Raw genomic sequence first — 16,791 nt, 5'->3', positions numbered from 1 at the left:
TCTATAGATATCTATGAGGTCCAACTCGTCGAGTATGGCATTCAAAGCCCTTGTTTCTTTGTCTATTTTTTGCATGGGTGTTCTATTTCTGATAGTGGGGTGTTGAGGTCCCCTACTATTAATGTATTTTTATCTATATGTCTCTTTATTCTGGTTAAGAGTTGGCTTGTGTATCTTGCTGCTCCCCTGTTGGGGGCATATATATTTATAATTGTCATATCCACTTGTTGGATACATCCTTTAAGAATAATATAGTGCCCTTCTGTGTCCCTAACTATAGTCTTTAGTTTAAAATCCAATCTGTCTGATATGAGAATTGCTACGCCAGCTTTCTTTTGAGGTCCACTGGCTTGAAAGATGGTATTCCATCCCTTTACTTTCAGTCTGAATGTATCTTTAGGTTCAAAATGAGTCTCTTGTAGACAGCAAATGGATGGGTCATGTCTTTTTATCCAATCTGCAACCTGTGGCGTTATGGGAGCATTTAGGCCATTTACATTGAGACTGATTATTGAGAGATATGATTTTAATGATGCCATGTTGCCAGTAAAGTCTTTGTTTCTATCGATTGTGACTTTCTGTTCTGTATCACTCTTGGGGCCTTTTTACCTTTATAGAACCCCCCCTTAATATCTCCTGTAGGGCTGGTTTTGTGGTTACGAAATTGGTCAGTGACTGGCGATTCTGGAAGGTCTTTACTTCTCCATCAATTCCGAATGACAGCCTTGCTGGATAAAGGATCCTTGGCTGCATGTTTTTCTCTGAAAGAGCTTTAAAAATGCCCCCCCCCCAACCCTTTCTCTCATTCCAGGTCTGTGTAGACAGGTCTGACGTAATTCTGATACCTTTGCCTTGGTACGTGAGAAATTTCTTTGCCCTGGCCGCTTTCAATACTGTATCCTTGGATCTAATATTTGCGAAATGCACTATGACGTGACGTGGTGTAGGTTTGTCGTCGTTGAGCTTGGGGGGGGGTCCTCTCTGCCTCTTGGACATGAATGTTTGTTTCCCTTGCTAGATTAGGGAAGTTCTCAGCTACAATTTGTTCAAATATCTCTTCTAGACCCCTGTTTTTCTCCACCCCCCTCAGGGATGCCGATGATTCTGACATTGGAACGTTTCATTGAGTCAGTAATCTCCCGTAACCTACATTCTTGAGCGTGGATTTTTTTAAAGTCCAGATTCTGTTTTAACTTTCCCTTTTACTAACCCATCCTCCAATTCGCTGATACGTTCTTCTGCCTCATTCACCCTGTCCATCAGAGCCTCTAGTTGTGACTGCTTGGCTCATAGAATTTTTAATTTCTGCCAGATTCGCTCTCATTTCCGCCCTTAGAGAGTCTATATTCTCATTAACATTTTTAATACTTTTTTCAAGTCTACACATCATCTTGACCATTGTTACTCTGAATTCCATTTCTGATAATTTGGTTATATCCATATCCATTAGTTCTGTGGCAGAGGCCACAGACTCCTTGTCTTTTCTTTGCTGGGGGGATTTCTCCTTCTCTTCATTCTGATGAGGAGAGGTTGCGGGGTTGTCCAGAGCCCAAATTATTGACCGGGACCCAGGCCGTGCGCCCTTGTTTTATAGGGACCTTAGGGATGTGGGCTTCTTGATTTTTCAGCCTGCCTTCTGGGGGAGGGGCCTGCCACGCCGATACTCAGGCAACCCTGTTTGGGTAGAGTTTCCGTGTCCCCTTCGAGGGGGATAGGGGATGGGCACACTGTGAGCCGGTGTTTCCAGGCTTTTGTTCTCTGACGGCTTTCCCTGGCGGTTTGCTGTGCCTCTTCTGAGAGTCAGAGCAGCAGTGGCCGAATCCCAGCCGCTGTCTCAGAACAGAGGGATCGCGGACCGTTCTCCACTGATGTTCTGGCCACTTTAATTCTGTTTCTGTTGGTGCTGCTCAACCCTGCAGCGTCCTGGGATGTTCGCCCCACACCCGGCGTCCCAGCCCTCACTTCCAGGGCCAGCGCGTCTCTGTCCTTTGTGTTTCTAACACCACGAGCCGCCCCTGCGCGTTTCCCGGCTCACGGTCTCTGTCTGCTGTCTCACGGGTGCTGGTCCTCGAGTCCTCCTGCTCACCCGTGCAGGTGGCTACCGTTTCCCGGCGCCCGAACGCAGCGGCTCCCTCCCCCTTCCGTTTATCTTCCGATATCTGTGCGCAGTTTCACGGCTCCCCGCTTCGTACCTCAATACTCAGCGCTGGAGATGTTCGTTTGTAGAGATCCAGATGTATCCTCCTGCGTCTCAGGCTGATTCCGTGGATGTTCAGGGTGGTCTGGTACCTATCCAGCTCGACTCAGAGGACCGGCTGAAAAAGGGGTCCCCTTCTCCTCCGCCTTCTTAACTCCCTCGTCATGTAATTAATGCTTTGAAAACTAGATTTCTGTGCTCTCTGGGTCATGAGATCAAGCCCTGTGTTGGGCTCTGTGCTGGGCGTGGAGCTTGCTTAAGATTCTCTTTCCCTCTCCCCCAGAGATTCAGTAAGTTGTGTTACTTAAACCATTGAATGAGCTTTGACAAATGCATACCCCAAATAACTAATGCCCCTGTAAAGATGCAGGATCTCCCGATCATTCCAGATGGTTTCCTCATGCTCATTCTTTGTCGTCATCCCACTCTGAGATTGTAATCCGCATTCTGATTTTTTTATACCAAGGATTAATTTTGTTCAGACCTTTTTAGAGAGCCATAGAGGGGCACCTGGCTGGCTTAGTTGGTAGAGTATGCGACTCTTTTTTTCTTTTTTTTAAGATTTATTTATTTATTTTTGAGAGCATGCACACGTGAGTCAGGGGACGGGCAGAGGGACAGAATCTTCAAGCAGACTCCCTGCTGAGCATGGAGCCTGATGTGGGGCTCGATCCCAGGACCCTGAGATCACAACCTGAGCCGAAACCAACAGTCAGATGCCCAACCCACTGAGCCACCCAGGCGCCACGAGCATATGACTCTTAATCTCAGGGTTAGAAATTGGAGCCTCACAATGGGTGTAGAAATTACCTAAAAATAAAATCTTTTAAAACAAAACAAAACAAAGCCGTAGAATTTGCTTTTGTGATTTCAAAGAAACCCTGTTGAATCTGGTTACCATCTAACCTGGGGAAGTATTGCCCTGTTCACATGTGGTGATTCTAAATCCCTCAGTGTGGCAGAAGGTGAGGTAAATGGGAAGGGTTGCCAGACTTCCGTGCCCTCTCCTCCAGCTCCCCTGAGGAACTTCCATATCTAGCATCCATTTCTAGTGAGTGATGTTACCTGACATTTTTTTTTAGACACGGGATAACAGCATAGGGATTAATTAGTCTGTAACTAAACAACGCAGGAATGCATGCAGATTGTACAGGAATGCAACTGAGTATCCGTTCCTCTAAGTACTCATGCTTTTCCAGTTGTGCCTTTTTCACCAAGTTAGCTGTGACAGAAAAACAATCCTTCTCTGCTTGGTTATTATCCCTGATTACACCGTGCATTCATTGCCTTCTGATAACCTGTAAGTCTTTGGTCTACAAAACTTACTTGAATTGCCCACTGCCTGAAGAATAGTATGCATTCGCCAGAGGAAGTATAAGATAGGACTTGTCACAAAGAAACTTTTACTCTAAAGATAGATACGCGAATGTAAATGACACCAACGAACATCTGTGTAGTTCCGTTGGAACAAAACTGCAGCCTCCGGGGACTCTGGATGGGAGACTCAGTACAAAGAGATCATTACTAGAGAGAAGCAGGTTGGAGGTTGTGTAGGAAGCTTGTAACTCTTTGTACCGTTGCTTCATTTAGGTAGAATTTGAAGTTCTTTAATGAACCAAACGGCCATAGTCAGCCTCTTCGATTCCAATAATATGATAGTTTATTTTGTACCTGGAACCTGTCAGGCATTGTGCTCTGTGCTTTCCATTCCTTCTCGTTGAACCCTCGGAACAGTCCTTTGAGGTCAGTAGTATCATCCCCATTTGCAGCTGATGAAATTAAGGCTCAGAGATGAACCTTGCCTGAAACTGACAAATCAGCGATTTGAATGCACATCCTAGTTTAATTTTTTTTTTTTTTTTAAGATTTATTTACAGGGTGCCTGGGTGGTATAGTAGGTTAAGCATCCGACTCTTGGTTTCGACTCAGGTCGTGATCTCGGGGTCGTAAGATCAAGCCCCGAGTCGGGCCCCAGGCTCAGTGCAGAGTCTGCTTGAGACTTTCTCCCTCCCCACTGTGTGCACGTGCTCTCTCCTTCTCTCTTAAAAAAGTCTTTTTTTTTAAGATTTATTTACTTATTTGAGAGAGTGTGTGTGAGCGCACGAGTGCGGCGGAGGGGCAGTGGGAGAAGGAGGAAGTGGACTCTGCACTGAGTGCGAGCCCCACGCGGGGCTCAGTCTCACGGCCCTGAGATCATGAGTTTCAAAAGTCCGCTTTTCTTACCGTGTCGGTGCCAGCTTTCAGGACGCTAAAAAAAAGACTTGTTTCTTCCATGAAGACATCATGAAACTATTCCCATCAAGAAGCAGCCGCATTACCTTTCTTCGGTGAAAAAGACCTGGAGCGTTAGCGCTCTGTCACAGTCCCAGTGCTTGGGCCAAGGAAAGCAAAGAACACAACCCCAGGCTCCAGACCATGGCTCCCTGATATTTACTGGAGCTGGAAGCTCTCCTGTCGAGTTCCAGCGAGCTCTTTAAGCGCAGGCCACACCTCCCTCTTGTGGTGGAAGCGTATGCGCCTTTGGGCGCAAACCTGCCCGAGCTGGTGTTTCCCAGGAGGTCAAAGTCATCTGTTTTAGTGAGACGAGGGAGTTAAGAGTTGAAGTGCAGTAGGTTTGGAACAAAGGAAGTCTCGGCCCTGGAAAACAAAACAGATGCGTTTTTGCCATATAAAATCTGCAGAAAGAGACAGGACTGCTACTCTCCTAACTCCGGTCAACTGACAATCATACAGGCTTTGGTTCCACTGTTATCCTCAGTGTAATGCAGATTCTTCTGTACTTCCTTGCAGTGTGAAATAAGCAGTGAATCTCAGAGCACCTCCCTTGAGTCGCTGAGGCCTGTCAGGAGATCAGTTTATTTTTCATAATGTTAGCTTGCTTATCATCTTGCCAGCGCACACGCTGTTTTAGAGACCGAATCTTCCTTATGTTTCTGCATGGCTGTCCTCAGTTGACAGAAGGTGATAGGGTGGATGGAATAAGGCACACCCCCAAAGATGACCATGTCCTAATCCCGGGGACCGCGAATTTCTTACCTTATGTGGTAGAAGGGACCTTACAGATGTGATTAAGTTAAGGGTCCTTAAATGGGGGAATTTACGCTGGATTATCAGGCATAGAGTGAGCATGAGAAAAAGCCACAGACAGTTGGACCAAAGAAGTTGGCAGATCCTCTGCTGTTGGCTTTGAAGATAGAAGGTGGGACCATGATTCGAGGAATGGACAGGTGGTCTCTACAATCTAGACAAGGTAAAGGAACAGTAGAATTTCTGGAAAGAATGCTGTGTTGCCGGCTGACTTTAGAATTCTGACCTCCAGAACTATAAGAGAATAAACTTCTGTTGTTTTAGACAACTAAATTTTTTCCACTTTGTTAGGGCAACAATAGGAAAAATTAGACAAAACATTGAAACTAAGCATCAGAATGGTTACATTGTAACTCAAACCAAAAAAGTCTAGAATTACTTGTGAAACTGTGTCTCAGTCATTGTTTGTATTAGTCAAATTAAGGCGGGGCTCATGCTGTGGGACACCTCCCCCACCGTCTTAGTGACGTGGGACCACGGAGCCGTGGTGCTCCTGCTCTGCGGACGTCTCAGGTTGGAGGGGACCCCGTGGACAGGTCCTTCTCACTCAGGGACCTAGGCGACAGAGCCCCCACCACGTGGTACAGAGCTGATCACCAAGGGAGGGGCAAGGGAACGTGCCAAACATCACATTGGTCGTAAAGGCTTCCTCCCAGAAGTGACCCGCGTGACTCACGATCACATCTGCATGCTATATGGCCATGCATCGTTTAAGGGGATAGGACGTGCCCGTCCTACCATTTGTCCAGAAGAAGTGTAATGAGGATATTTGTAAAGAACACTAATTACTACCAAATTCTTCTTCCTTGATAGTGATTTTCTTGGACGCCTTTTTAGCAGTTTATCGTTGGCTAAAGACTCAGGATTGTATATCCCGGTCTGACTTTGGGACTTACTGTACGAAAGTCATTTATACCGTAACTGCTTTTTCAAATCTTGACTGAATGCATGAAACACTTGCCGATTAATATGGATGATGTTCAACTTAAAATGGCCTGTAGAGGGCACACCTTCTTAAAGCCTCACGGCCACGGATTGCTGTCACACTGCTGCTGTGTTCAACAACCCGTTATCGGTGTGTATTTGTAAAGGTTAATTTTATCATTTGAAAGATTAATGTGATCACAGGGTAGTTTATGAAGAGCCTTATGATTTTCACGGGAGATTACAATACGACCTTTTCTTTTGCTTTCTTTATGCCTTTGGTAAACAGATATTAAAGGGCTTTTCTTAATTGGATTGATTTCAAGATTGGCTTTTCCCAGTTTCTAATTATTTCTCAAATAGCATTTGTTCGGTAGTAACATGATCGATGTCTATAACGTAGAGTATAGCAGTGCCACTGTTCTTTTAACCTCTTAAAAAAGCTTGTTGGATTTTGTCAAAGTAAATAATTTTAATACTTATTTAGAGCATTTCAGAGAACTTTTTATATATCTCTGATGGTCCCAACAGCAACTGAGGAAGGTAGGTAGGACAAGTGAAAGTGTTAACCACTTTATAGATGGACAGAATTGGACAGCAAACAAATTATAGTTTAGCCTGCTTCTAGATTTGACCAGAGTTGGCCATGATTGCAGTAGAAAAGAAAAATGACTGTCTGGCTTGGCTAAGGCCACGTAGGTTCGCTTCAGGGTCAGAGTCCTCATGCGTTTCGGTGAAACATCTGCCTCCCTTTTCTTTGAGAACTGTCTGTCCTTCCTTCCCTAGGTGTGATCTGAATGGATTCAGCTCGGGTTAGTTCAAGAAAGGTTTGTGAAGCTAATACACAGTTTATGGTTTCAAATTAGAAAGGGATGAGGGGCGCCTGGGTGGCTCAGTCGGTTGAGCATCTTTCTTTGGCTCAGGTCGTGATCCCAGGGTTCTGGGATCGAGTTCTGTGTCGGGCTCCCTGCTCACCAGGGAGTCTGCTTCTCCCTCTGCCCCTCCTCCCTGCTCGTGCATGCGCGCGTGCACTCTCTCTCTCTCTCTCTCTCAAATAAAATCTTTAGAAAAGGGGGGGATGAAGAAACATCATATATAATCTATGCATTTTTCTAGGGAGAAGCCATTTTTTCCCGTAGGGAAGAATAACATAATTTCTCAAATACAAAAACAGTACACTAACTCCTCATGGTTCAGCTTAAAGTAACTATAAAAGATGTGACTATTATTTTGGCAGGAATTTGCCATCATCCTGGGTCACCTCAGTACCCACTAGGACAAACCAGCCAACCTGCCAGGCTCCCAGATCCTTGACCACTGGACTCAGGGACCCTTGTCTCCATGGCACTTCGGCCACCCGTTCCCATGATCTCATCAAACTGTAGTACGTGCGCCAGCTTAAAGCCAGACCTGTGTCTGAGCCCGGATTTGTGACCCTCTGGCTGCCTGCACTTGACTCTCACTGCTCTCGTTGGGTTCTCGGGACAGGACAGCTGTTTGACCCTTTTACTTGGTTGCCATCAACTTCCATCCTCACCTCTTGTTCCCACCTACTTGGTTCTTAGCTTTTGAGGTTCCTTATGTCTGTCCTTGGACAACCATGGATACCAGTTTGTGTAGGACTGAGGGATTTCCTCAGAGCTGAAACTGGAACAGTCTCGAACAAACCAGGAAGTTGGTCACCCTGGTCTGTTATATCCATATGTGGCAACACTGTAGGATGGTACTGCAGGCACCTCTTCCCCGCACCGTGTTCACGACATCACACTGGTACCTTGAAATCAGCCGTGGTGGCAGTATTTATACCATGGAAGTCTGCGAATGCTATATTGTGAATTAGACCAAAGAGCTGAGGAAACGTTCTCCCATATTTGAGAACTGTTACCTGATTCAGCGAGTCATTCACCTACTTGACAGATGGGGGACATTCTGAGATCTGTCTGCTTCCCCACCTCAGTCTCAGTCCTTCACGGAGAAACCAACCAGCGCTCACGACATCCGCGCTCTGGTGAGCGCGAGCATGGGCTGACTGTAGATGCAAGAGCTGGGCAGCCGTTCCAGAAAGAGCACTGAGAATCGGGTGACTCTGGAACTCGCAGTAAAGATGATTGTGTATTTTATTATTTGTAAACTGTGTGCTTCGTGGTCTTTATATCAGTAAAAATTTATAAGCTCATGTACGTGTGTGTTTATATGTGCGTGTACGTTTGTACACACGTGTGCATATTTGTCTCTTCGCAAAGTCCATTCTTAGTGGATTAATGCCTCCGGATTGGCCAGGGATCCTGTTTAATGTCCTCCAGTGCAGAGGACAGGCCCCACAATAAAGAATTATCCAGCTTAAAATGTCAGTGGTGCCGGGGCGCCTGGGTGGCTCAGTCGTTAAGCGTCTGCCTTTGGCTCAGGGCGTGATCCCGGCGTTCTGGGATCGAGCCCCACATCAGGCTCCTCCGCTGTGAGCCTGCTTCTTCCTCTCCCACTCCCCCTGCTTGTGTTCCCTCTCTCGCTGGCTGTCTCTATCTCTGTCGAATAAATAAATAAAATCTTTAAAAAAAAAAATGTCAGTGGTGCCAAGTTTGAGAAATCTCTGCTCTAGGGTATATAAAATCAAAGTAAATTGGTTTACGTATATCTAAAACTTCTTCACATTAGGAATACAACTTTTCGGGGGCGCCTGGCTGGCTCAGTCAGTAGAGCATGCAACTCTTGATCTCAGGGTTGTGAGTTCAAGCCGCACGTTGGACGTAGAGATTACTTTAAAATCTTAAAAAAACAACAACAAAAAAAACCCCACAACTCTTCTGAAGCTTTTTTTTTTTTGACTTGTTTTGTTTTGGTTTTATAATTAAGTGTTTTTCTTAATTGAAGGATAATGAAGTGAAATCCTAAATGCAGAGTTGAATCGGTTTGTAAGCCCGCACCCCATCAATATGTGCCGTGTTTTCATCACCTCTGAAAGTTCTCTCGCCATGATCTCATTCCAAAATAACCACTGATCTATGTTCCATAGAATTCTGTCACCCTAGAGTTGCCCACCCTAGAACGTTGTATGGAATTACATAGCATACGTGTGTTCTTGTGTCTGGCTTCTTAGCATGTTTTGAAAATGCGTCTACATTGTTGTGTGTGTCAATATGACCCCTTCGTCAGTGAGTACTAGTCCGTTATGTTGACATACCATGGGGCTTTAATCCGTCTCCTTATTTACAGAGACTATTTCGAGTTGACTAATGCGAATAGGGTTACTGTGAACACCTTGTACATGACTTGGTTAACATGTTTTCATTTCTCTTGGATAAATATCAAGGAGTGGAATTGCATATAAGTTCATACAGTAGATATGTATTTTAAGAAATGAGCTTTCAGGGCGCCAGGTGGCTCAGTCAGTTAAGCGACCAACTCTTGATTTCAGCTCAGATCTTAGTCTCAGGGTTGTGAGTTTGAACCCCACACTGGGCAGCATGGAGCCTACTTAAAAAAAAAAAGAAAGAAAGAAAAAGAAGTGAAGGGACGCCTGGGTGGCTCAGTCGGTTAAGCATCTGCCCTCGGCTCAGGTCATGGTCTTGGGGTCCTGGGATCAAGTCTCACATCAGGCTCCTTGCTCAGTGGGGAGCCTGCTTCTCCCTCTGCCTCTGCTGCTCCCCTGGCTCGTGCTCTCACTCGCTCTGTCTCTCTCTGACAAATAAACAAATAAAATCTATTAAGAAAGAGAAAGAAAGGAAAGAGAGAAAGAAAAGAAAGAAAAGTGAAGATCTTTCCAGGACCACCTGGCTGGCTCAGCCGGTACAGCATGTGACTCTTGGTTTTGGGGTTATGAGTTTGAGGCCCCTGTTGCGTATAGATATTACTTAAATAAAAAAAAATTTTTTTTAATTTTAAAAAGGGGGCATCCCTTTTGGGTCCCCTCCGTCCTTGGGAGCTTTGTGCTATCCCTCAATAAACCTTACTTTACTGCCCACCAAATAAATAAATAAATAATAAAATAATAATATATATATATTTTTTTAAAAGAAAAAAACAGCTTTCCAAAGTTGGGACCTGTCCGATTAATCATTGGGCTACACTCCATATTTCATAGATTTGTTTTAAGGAAGAAATTATAAAATGCATGTGGAGAGCTTAGTGTGGTACATAGCAAGTAAGGGCTTGGCTGATAATAACTTCGTTATGTATTCTTTCTAGCTGATAACTTCTAAGTCTCACAGTCTGGAGCACTAGCACTATATAGCCGTCTTAGTGCTTATGTAACATCAGAACTTGGCTGTCCACAGGCATTTCCAACTCAGCATATACCAAACTGAACTCTTTTCTTTTTTCTTAAGATTTTATTTATTTATTTGACAGAGCACAACAAGCATGGGGAGTGGCAGGGAGAGGGAGAAGCAGATTCCCCACTGAGCAGGGAGCCTGATGTGGGGCCTGATCCCAGGACCCTGGGATCATGACCTGAGCCGAAGGCAGATGCTTAACCGACTGAGCCACCCAGGCGCCCCACCAAATTGAACTCTTATCCCCAGACCCCAGACCCAAACATGGGTCTCCTCTGATGGGCCTTATCATGGCGAATCCTGTTGGCTGCCCAGGCCTCTCCCCCTCTTGCACATCACCCAGGCTTTGTCAGGTGACCATTTCTCTCCGTCCCCCACTGCTGCTTCCCTAGTTCTGACTTCCTTCACTGTCTCCTGGATCGCTTACGACAGTGCCCTAACCGAGGCCCAGAACTTGAGGGTTGCCACCCGCCATTCGTTGCCTGCGCTGCAGTCAGAGGGGTCCGTCCATAATACAGACCTGATCCTGTCACGGTCTAGTTAGAACCCTTAGTGGCTTCCCAAAATAAAGTCTTCTCTTCCTTTCAAGGCCTTCATGCTAGAGTTCCATCTCCCACCTCCTTTCATAAGCTTGGCTCCCAGCCCCTGGATTTCTTCTCCTAGCCTATCTTTTGCTTAGAGGCCTTTGCCTGTGTTGCTTGTTCTACTTAGAATAAAGACCGTCCCTTCTCTTACCGCCCCCTTGCCCATCGCCGTCACCTAGCACATACCTCTCGAAACTCAGCCAAGGTGTTTCTAAGTGCTAGGAAGCATTCTCTGCCATTGGGCTCTTTCTCCCTTGGGTTGGAGCCCGTGCCACCCCACCCACGTGCCCTAGTGTGGCTCTTGTGGCACTGTCTTGTGGCTTGGTACCCACCCGGCCCCCGCCCTAGACAGTGAGTTCTCAGAGGACAGAGACCCATTTTTGCTCATGCTAGCATCCCTACCCCCTAGCACAGCAGGTGCCCAGTAAATGTTTGGGAAATGGAGTCGCTGTATTGATGGTATCAGAGCTGACTGAATTTGCGGCTAGACCTGTTGGGGATGAGTGAGAGGGAGTGAAGCCAGCAGCATTTGGAATTGTTGCGTCCTTACCATTTGTCTTGTCCTCACAGCCCGATGAAAATTCACTGGATTTTTCCTCGTGTATGCTACGGCCTGGGATTAAAAACGCTCAGGAACTTGCCTGTGGGGTATGCCTTTTAAACGTGGACTCCAGAAGCCGGGTGAGTGACACACCTTCCCTCCGCAGCTGGCAAAGCGCTTCCCCAATGTGACCTCCGGGGACGTCCCCTTCTGGCCCCCTTCCCTGCCAGGGCTGTGAGCACAGGCGGGGATTTTGATGAGGCCCTGGAATCTGACCACAGAAGTCCCTCGGTTCTTACAAGAGGGCAGTGGGCGGAGTGCTTGAGTGAAAGGGGGCGCAGGTCTTCCCTTCCCAGCAGAATGCTGTCTGCACGGTGCCCGCGGAGCCCTCTGCACAGCGGGGTGGTAAAGAGAGGAGGTTATACCTGGAAGGCTTTGTTTGGAGGCAGGAGGTCCTGTTCTGGGAATTTTGTTGACCTTATGGTTTCAACATTATTTCAGAAAGAAGAGAAGCCTGCAGAAGAACATCCTAAAAAAGTATGAACCAGTTACACATTATCTTAGCGTCTCCATCTCAGTTTTGAGTGTGGAAAGCAAATCCGATGATTCCACTTCCGTCCTGAACTGTTCTGATTGTGAATCCTTTACCGAGTCCTGTCTGTTCCCATAACGTTTGATTTAACCAACTAGTGCGTCTGTGTGGGTCTGTTTGTGTCTTGTCTGCACGCTTGTAGCTCATAATTGGCTTCCGGTGTTGCAGGCATTTTTCTCTGTGCACAAAAAGTAACAGACTGAGCAGCTTATGGAAGACTGGAAGTTGTGACACAGAGAATGAGATCAAAGAGCAGCAGGATTCGGCAGTTATCAGACAAAAACAAATTGGGGTTCAGAGTTTTGTTTACTTGTAGTGCTTTAGAAAACCCCCAAGGAGTTGAGGTTAGGACTGGCTGACTGGGACTTACCTGTAAGTGTTAGTCGTCTGGGAATAATTCTTACGTGCTTTAATATCTTTCTTTTTACAAACCCTGTACCTGGTTGGACTTTTTAATTATGTTGGTTCATTTATCAGGTGCCAGTGGCATTGGTCCCTGAGAGTTGTTGGTCTTTTGTTTTTTCCATGTAAGGACTGTAACCAGTCACAGAAACGTGGGGGGCTGCAGGTATAGTCAAAGGCCAGCCTTAGGGGAAGGCTTCCTTCCGCACAGTTGAGGGATAAAAATGAGCCACGGCCCTTGGCTATTTTAGTCCCCCATATAATGAACACCCCCCCCCCCCCGGCCTCCCCCCTCCCAGCCTGTCTGCCTTTCCTGGGAAAGATTTGGCCTTCTTTGGCTGAAACTGGGTTCTAATGGTAAAGATTTTTTTAGAACTTTAATTAGCAAAGAACTTTCTCACTTGAATTCCTGTAGCTCCCTGCTCAGCTTGTGTGTGCCCGCGTGGCCTCAGCCTGCGGCCTGGACGGGCGTGCGCGCTGCTCGCGGGCCCGCGCTCGGACGCGGAGGCAGCCTGACCTGCCGCACATGTCTGTGTATTCTTGCCAGGCGTTCAACTCCGAGACGGACAGCTTCAAGCTGGCATACGGAGGGCACCAGTACCACGCCGGCTGCGCTAACTTCTGGATCAACTGTGTTGAACCCAAACCTCCCGGCCTCGTCCTGCCTGATCTGCTCTGAAAAAAGTTCCTGGACGAAGCACCTACTGGTGGTTTTTTCCATCACACCCCATGAGGTGACAGGGACCGAGAAACAGAACGCAGGTACTGCCCGGTTCGGCTCCACGAAGCTGAGTGAAGACTCCCCCAAGCCGCAGCAGGGAGAGAGATGCTGCCGGGTTCCCAGTCCTTCCCACACACGACCTTTGTCCCCCGAGGTCCCACTGCCAGTCTTGGGGGTTTGAGGTAAAATTGCCTTGCCCAGACTGTGTGTGGTGCCGAAGTTTGCTAACTTATCTCTAGTTCTGGTACGATGTTTGAGAACACGGACCACAGTTTTGTGTCTCGGAGGAATAACTTGCTGCTGTACTGAAACTGTGAAGAATTGGTGTTTGAAGAGAAATCAGTTGTCGGTATAGAACTGGAATTGGCAAGCATGTTTTGAGCCAGTGCTTTTATCTAGAACACTGTTGTCCTGTGAAGTAGAATGCGCTTACCCACATTTAGTTTGTTGATACCCAAAATGAATAAAAAGGGGAAATTGTGATTCAACTGATGTTCCTTTTATAGAAAAACTTGTGCTCGTCTTCGTGGGACAAGACACGGGCAGGTAGGTGAGGGGAGATTCACCAACTTTACTGTCACAACTGAACCAGTTCTCCTTTTGTTCATTTCTAACACTGTCAACTTTCAAGACGACTCTTCCAGCATGCCTGGGCACTTGGTGGTGGAGTGAATGTTCACTTTGACAGAGGCCCAAATCCTTGGTGTGGGATAGATCACCTTTCCCTCAGGATCCTCCACAGAAAACTCTGGTTTACCTCAAAGACCGTGAACATGGTACTTTTGTTCAGACAAGGTTTGGAAAGGCAGCTGAATGAAACCTCTTTGCAGTGGCCTTTGTCCAGATTTCCAGAAATGACTGTGCAGGGACCAGTGCTGCCTGACTTGGCAGTATCTATGTGAGAGACCTGGAAATTAGTTCAGGTTAGAAGGTGGAGTTCCTGACCTACTGAGGCAAACAGTGAGATGGCTATTTATGGTAGAGGTACAGGAATTAGAAGCAGTGGAAGAAAATTGTTCTAAAATAGATGGAATTCTAGAAGGAAAAGGCTCATGCTCTCTGGTGTAGGGAATTTTCTTTGTCACTTAAACTGAATGCACAAAATCAAGCAGGGGGTTGAGGGGAGCCAAATGGTTAAGGATTGTCAAGTCCTGGGAAGAAAGGCCAACCTAGGACACACGTTTCTCTGAATTGTAAATTATGTGCTTTATGAAGAGGTTCTAAATCTTGTTTCCCGTTGTAGGACTCAGGCTCTCTGCCTTGAATTAGTTTTTATTTATAAACTGAACGAATTAGTTTTGTCTATAAAATTGCTGCTTTACATCACTAATTAGACTGTTTTCCCCTCTCAGGACAAAACTTGAAGGGATTCTATTCTGCTCCGTCTTACCCCTTTTAGCCTCCATCTTCTCCAAGAAAGGTATAGAATGTTTTCGTTGAACAGCTCTGGTTGAGGCTCCTGCTTCCCCTTGCTGTGCCCGAGTGCGGAGAGGTGCTTTTCTCTTCGTCTCCAGATTCATCTCCAGCTGACACAGCTGTCTGAATTATTACCCTCAGGGCCTCTGTCCTCCGTGGGGCTCGCGGAGCGTTAGGAACCACACGAGTGGGCCGGTTCCTCAGGCTTCCCCGAGGCCTGTGTGCTCCGCATCTGCCTGAGCGGCACCTAGTTTCCTCCTGGCACTGGGGTTCAGGCAGCTTCTCGTGCATTCCGTAAGAGACCACGATAGCAGAGTCTGCCTGCCCGGTTAGAGTTCACAATGCTGAGAGTTTGGGGGAGTGCCGTATGGACCATTATTCTGTCTCAATGGCCTGTGTCCGTGACATTTTAAAAAGTACGCTCACCTGCTAACTGGAATGGTTCCATTCCTAGATTCCAGAATCTAAGTGTAATTGCTGCTGGCCTTACCAAGTATGAGGGCTGTAGTCACTCCATGGGAGGTGCAGGAGGGAACAGCAGACGTCACCAAGAAGCCTGGGCTATGACAACTGTTCCCTCCTCGTAGTGCCTGTCCATCAGCGGCAGCGTTCACACACGGGCCACCAGGGATCTCGGGAGCGTGGAGGCCCGCTGCGTTTTCCTGATGCACACGAGTTCATTCGAATGGCTCCGCACTGCATTCAGCTGCACCCCGGCTCTTATTAGCCGAGTCCAGTGTCCTTGGAAACAGTAACCAAGGTTACTTATTTCCGTACTGTGAATCGTGCAGGCAGCTTCAGCCCCACCGCCTGAGTGGCGATTAGTAAGCGCTCTTCTCTCTCGGTATTGTGTTCGGCTTTCCAGCATTCTAGGGCTGTGTGGAATTGAATCTGTCTGGACGCGCTTGAGGTCAAAGAGGCTCGGTGTGTTACCGGGCAGGCTTTGTTTCTTCCGTGGCTACTAGTCAGCACTCTCTGTAGGCTGTGTGTTTTAAAGATGCCTTCTGCTTTAATGACTTGTGTGACCTCAAGCTTGGGAAAGATTATAGGACCTTTACATTACAGAAATTTGCAACGCTTGCTTGGCGCTGGGGTCACTGCGGAAATCCCCGACACCCTCTGCGTCACACGCGCGCCTTCGTGAGCAGCCACTAAGCTCTGACGCTTAGATGAGAAAGGAGTTAGGCCGAAGTACTAAGAACGCTTAGTTACATCCCAGTCGTGGCGCTAGCCAGGATTTCTGCCGGAAATTTTCCTGCCAAGAACATCTGTCACCAAGTGTTCCCTTCCTATAGTACAGCAGTTATTTCTGGCCTCTTACAAGACTTAGAGTTTGCCTTCGTGCTAGAGAAGCCACAGCCTGCACAGCCGCGGATCGTTCTGTTCTTTTGATGGATTCTTGGCCATGTGCTGAGGTAGCATTTATGGGCTCCTCCGGTTTCCCATTGGAACAATTAACTTCATTTTAATTTTCCTATTTAGACAATGGTGCATGTTTATCAAAGTAAATGGTATGAAAACCACAAGGTAGAATTTGGATGGAAACCATTGCCACAGACCAGGCAGGATCTAGAAAATATATATAAGCATGTAGCCACTGACATTGTATTTATGGCTTCTTGCCAAAATAGGCCAAAAATCTAGCAAGTTCTTCCATGAATAAGCAAGGGGCAGCCTACCTGGCAACTGAAGTAAAACAAAGCAGCATGGTGACAAAGCCAGGGCAGCTGGATGACGCCCAGTGGCTTGTAAGGTGTGGACTAGGGGAGAAGCAAGTAAACTTCTGCCGGGTCCCTGAGGAGTTACGTTGCCATATTTATTAGCAGTTAACCGAGTGACGTTTGCTTATCACGTTGAGGTTTGGCTTAGGGCATTTTTGTGTGTGTTAACAGTCCAGCAAAGGCAGAGCTTTTGGTAAGCAGCATCTGGTGGCGGGCTCGCTGCTTCGGCGCGGTGCGCTCCCGCTACCCAGAGACCGCTGGAAACAGGACCTTTTATCAGAGCGTCCGCTCCACGCTGTCTTCCAGGGTTCTGGCCTTGTGAGTGATACTGACATGTG

At 46.9% G+C, this 16,791-nt stretch overlaps 1 protein-coding gene across 9 annotated transcripts in view; it reads left to right on the top strand.

Annotated features, from left to right (window-relative positions):
- SYNRG (synergin gamma) overlaps positions 1-13,804 on the top strand; it is an 84,918-nt gene extending 71,114 nt beyond the window's left edge. For 6 of the 9 annotated variants that reach the window (XM_026517553.4, XM_044390828.3, XM_026517557.4 and 3 more), the window contains 3 exons: positions 11,631-11,741; positions 12,103-12,138; positions 13,143-13,804. In XM_026517553.4, the coding sequence (XP_026373338.2) occupies positions 11,631-11,741; positions 12,103-12,138; positions 13,143-13,274 (279 nt within the window). In that variant the 3' untranslated portion in view covers positions 13,275-13,804. The remainder of the gene's footprint in view (positions 1-11,630; positions 11,742-12,102; positions 12,139-13,142) is intronic. The other 3 variants (XM_048223439.2, XM_044390827.3, XM_026517554.4) reach the window with 1 other exon arrangement.
- Positions 13,805-16,791: the final 2,987 nt, after the last annotated feature.

Source organism: Ursus arctos, unplaced genomic scaffold, assembly GCF_023065955.2.
Source record: "Ursus arctos isolate Adak ecotype North America unplaced genomic scaffold, UrsArc2.0 scaffold_24, whole genome shotgun sequence".
Lineage (NCBI taxonomy): Eukaryota > Metazoa > Chordata > Mammalia > Carnivora > Ursidae > Ursus > Ursus arctos.
This window is presented reverse-complemented; position numbering and strand designations above follow the sequence as displayed.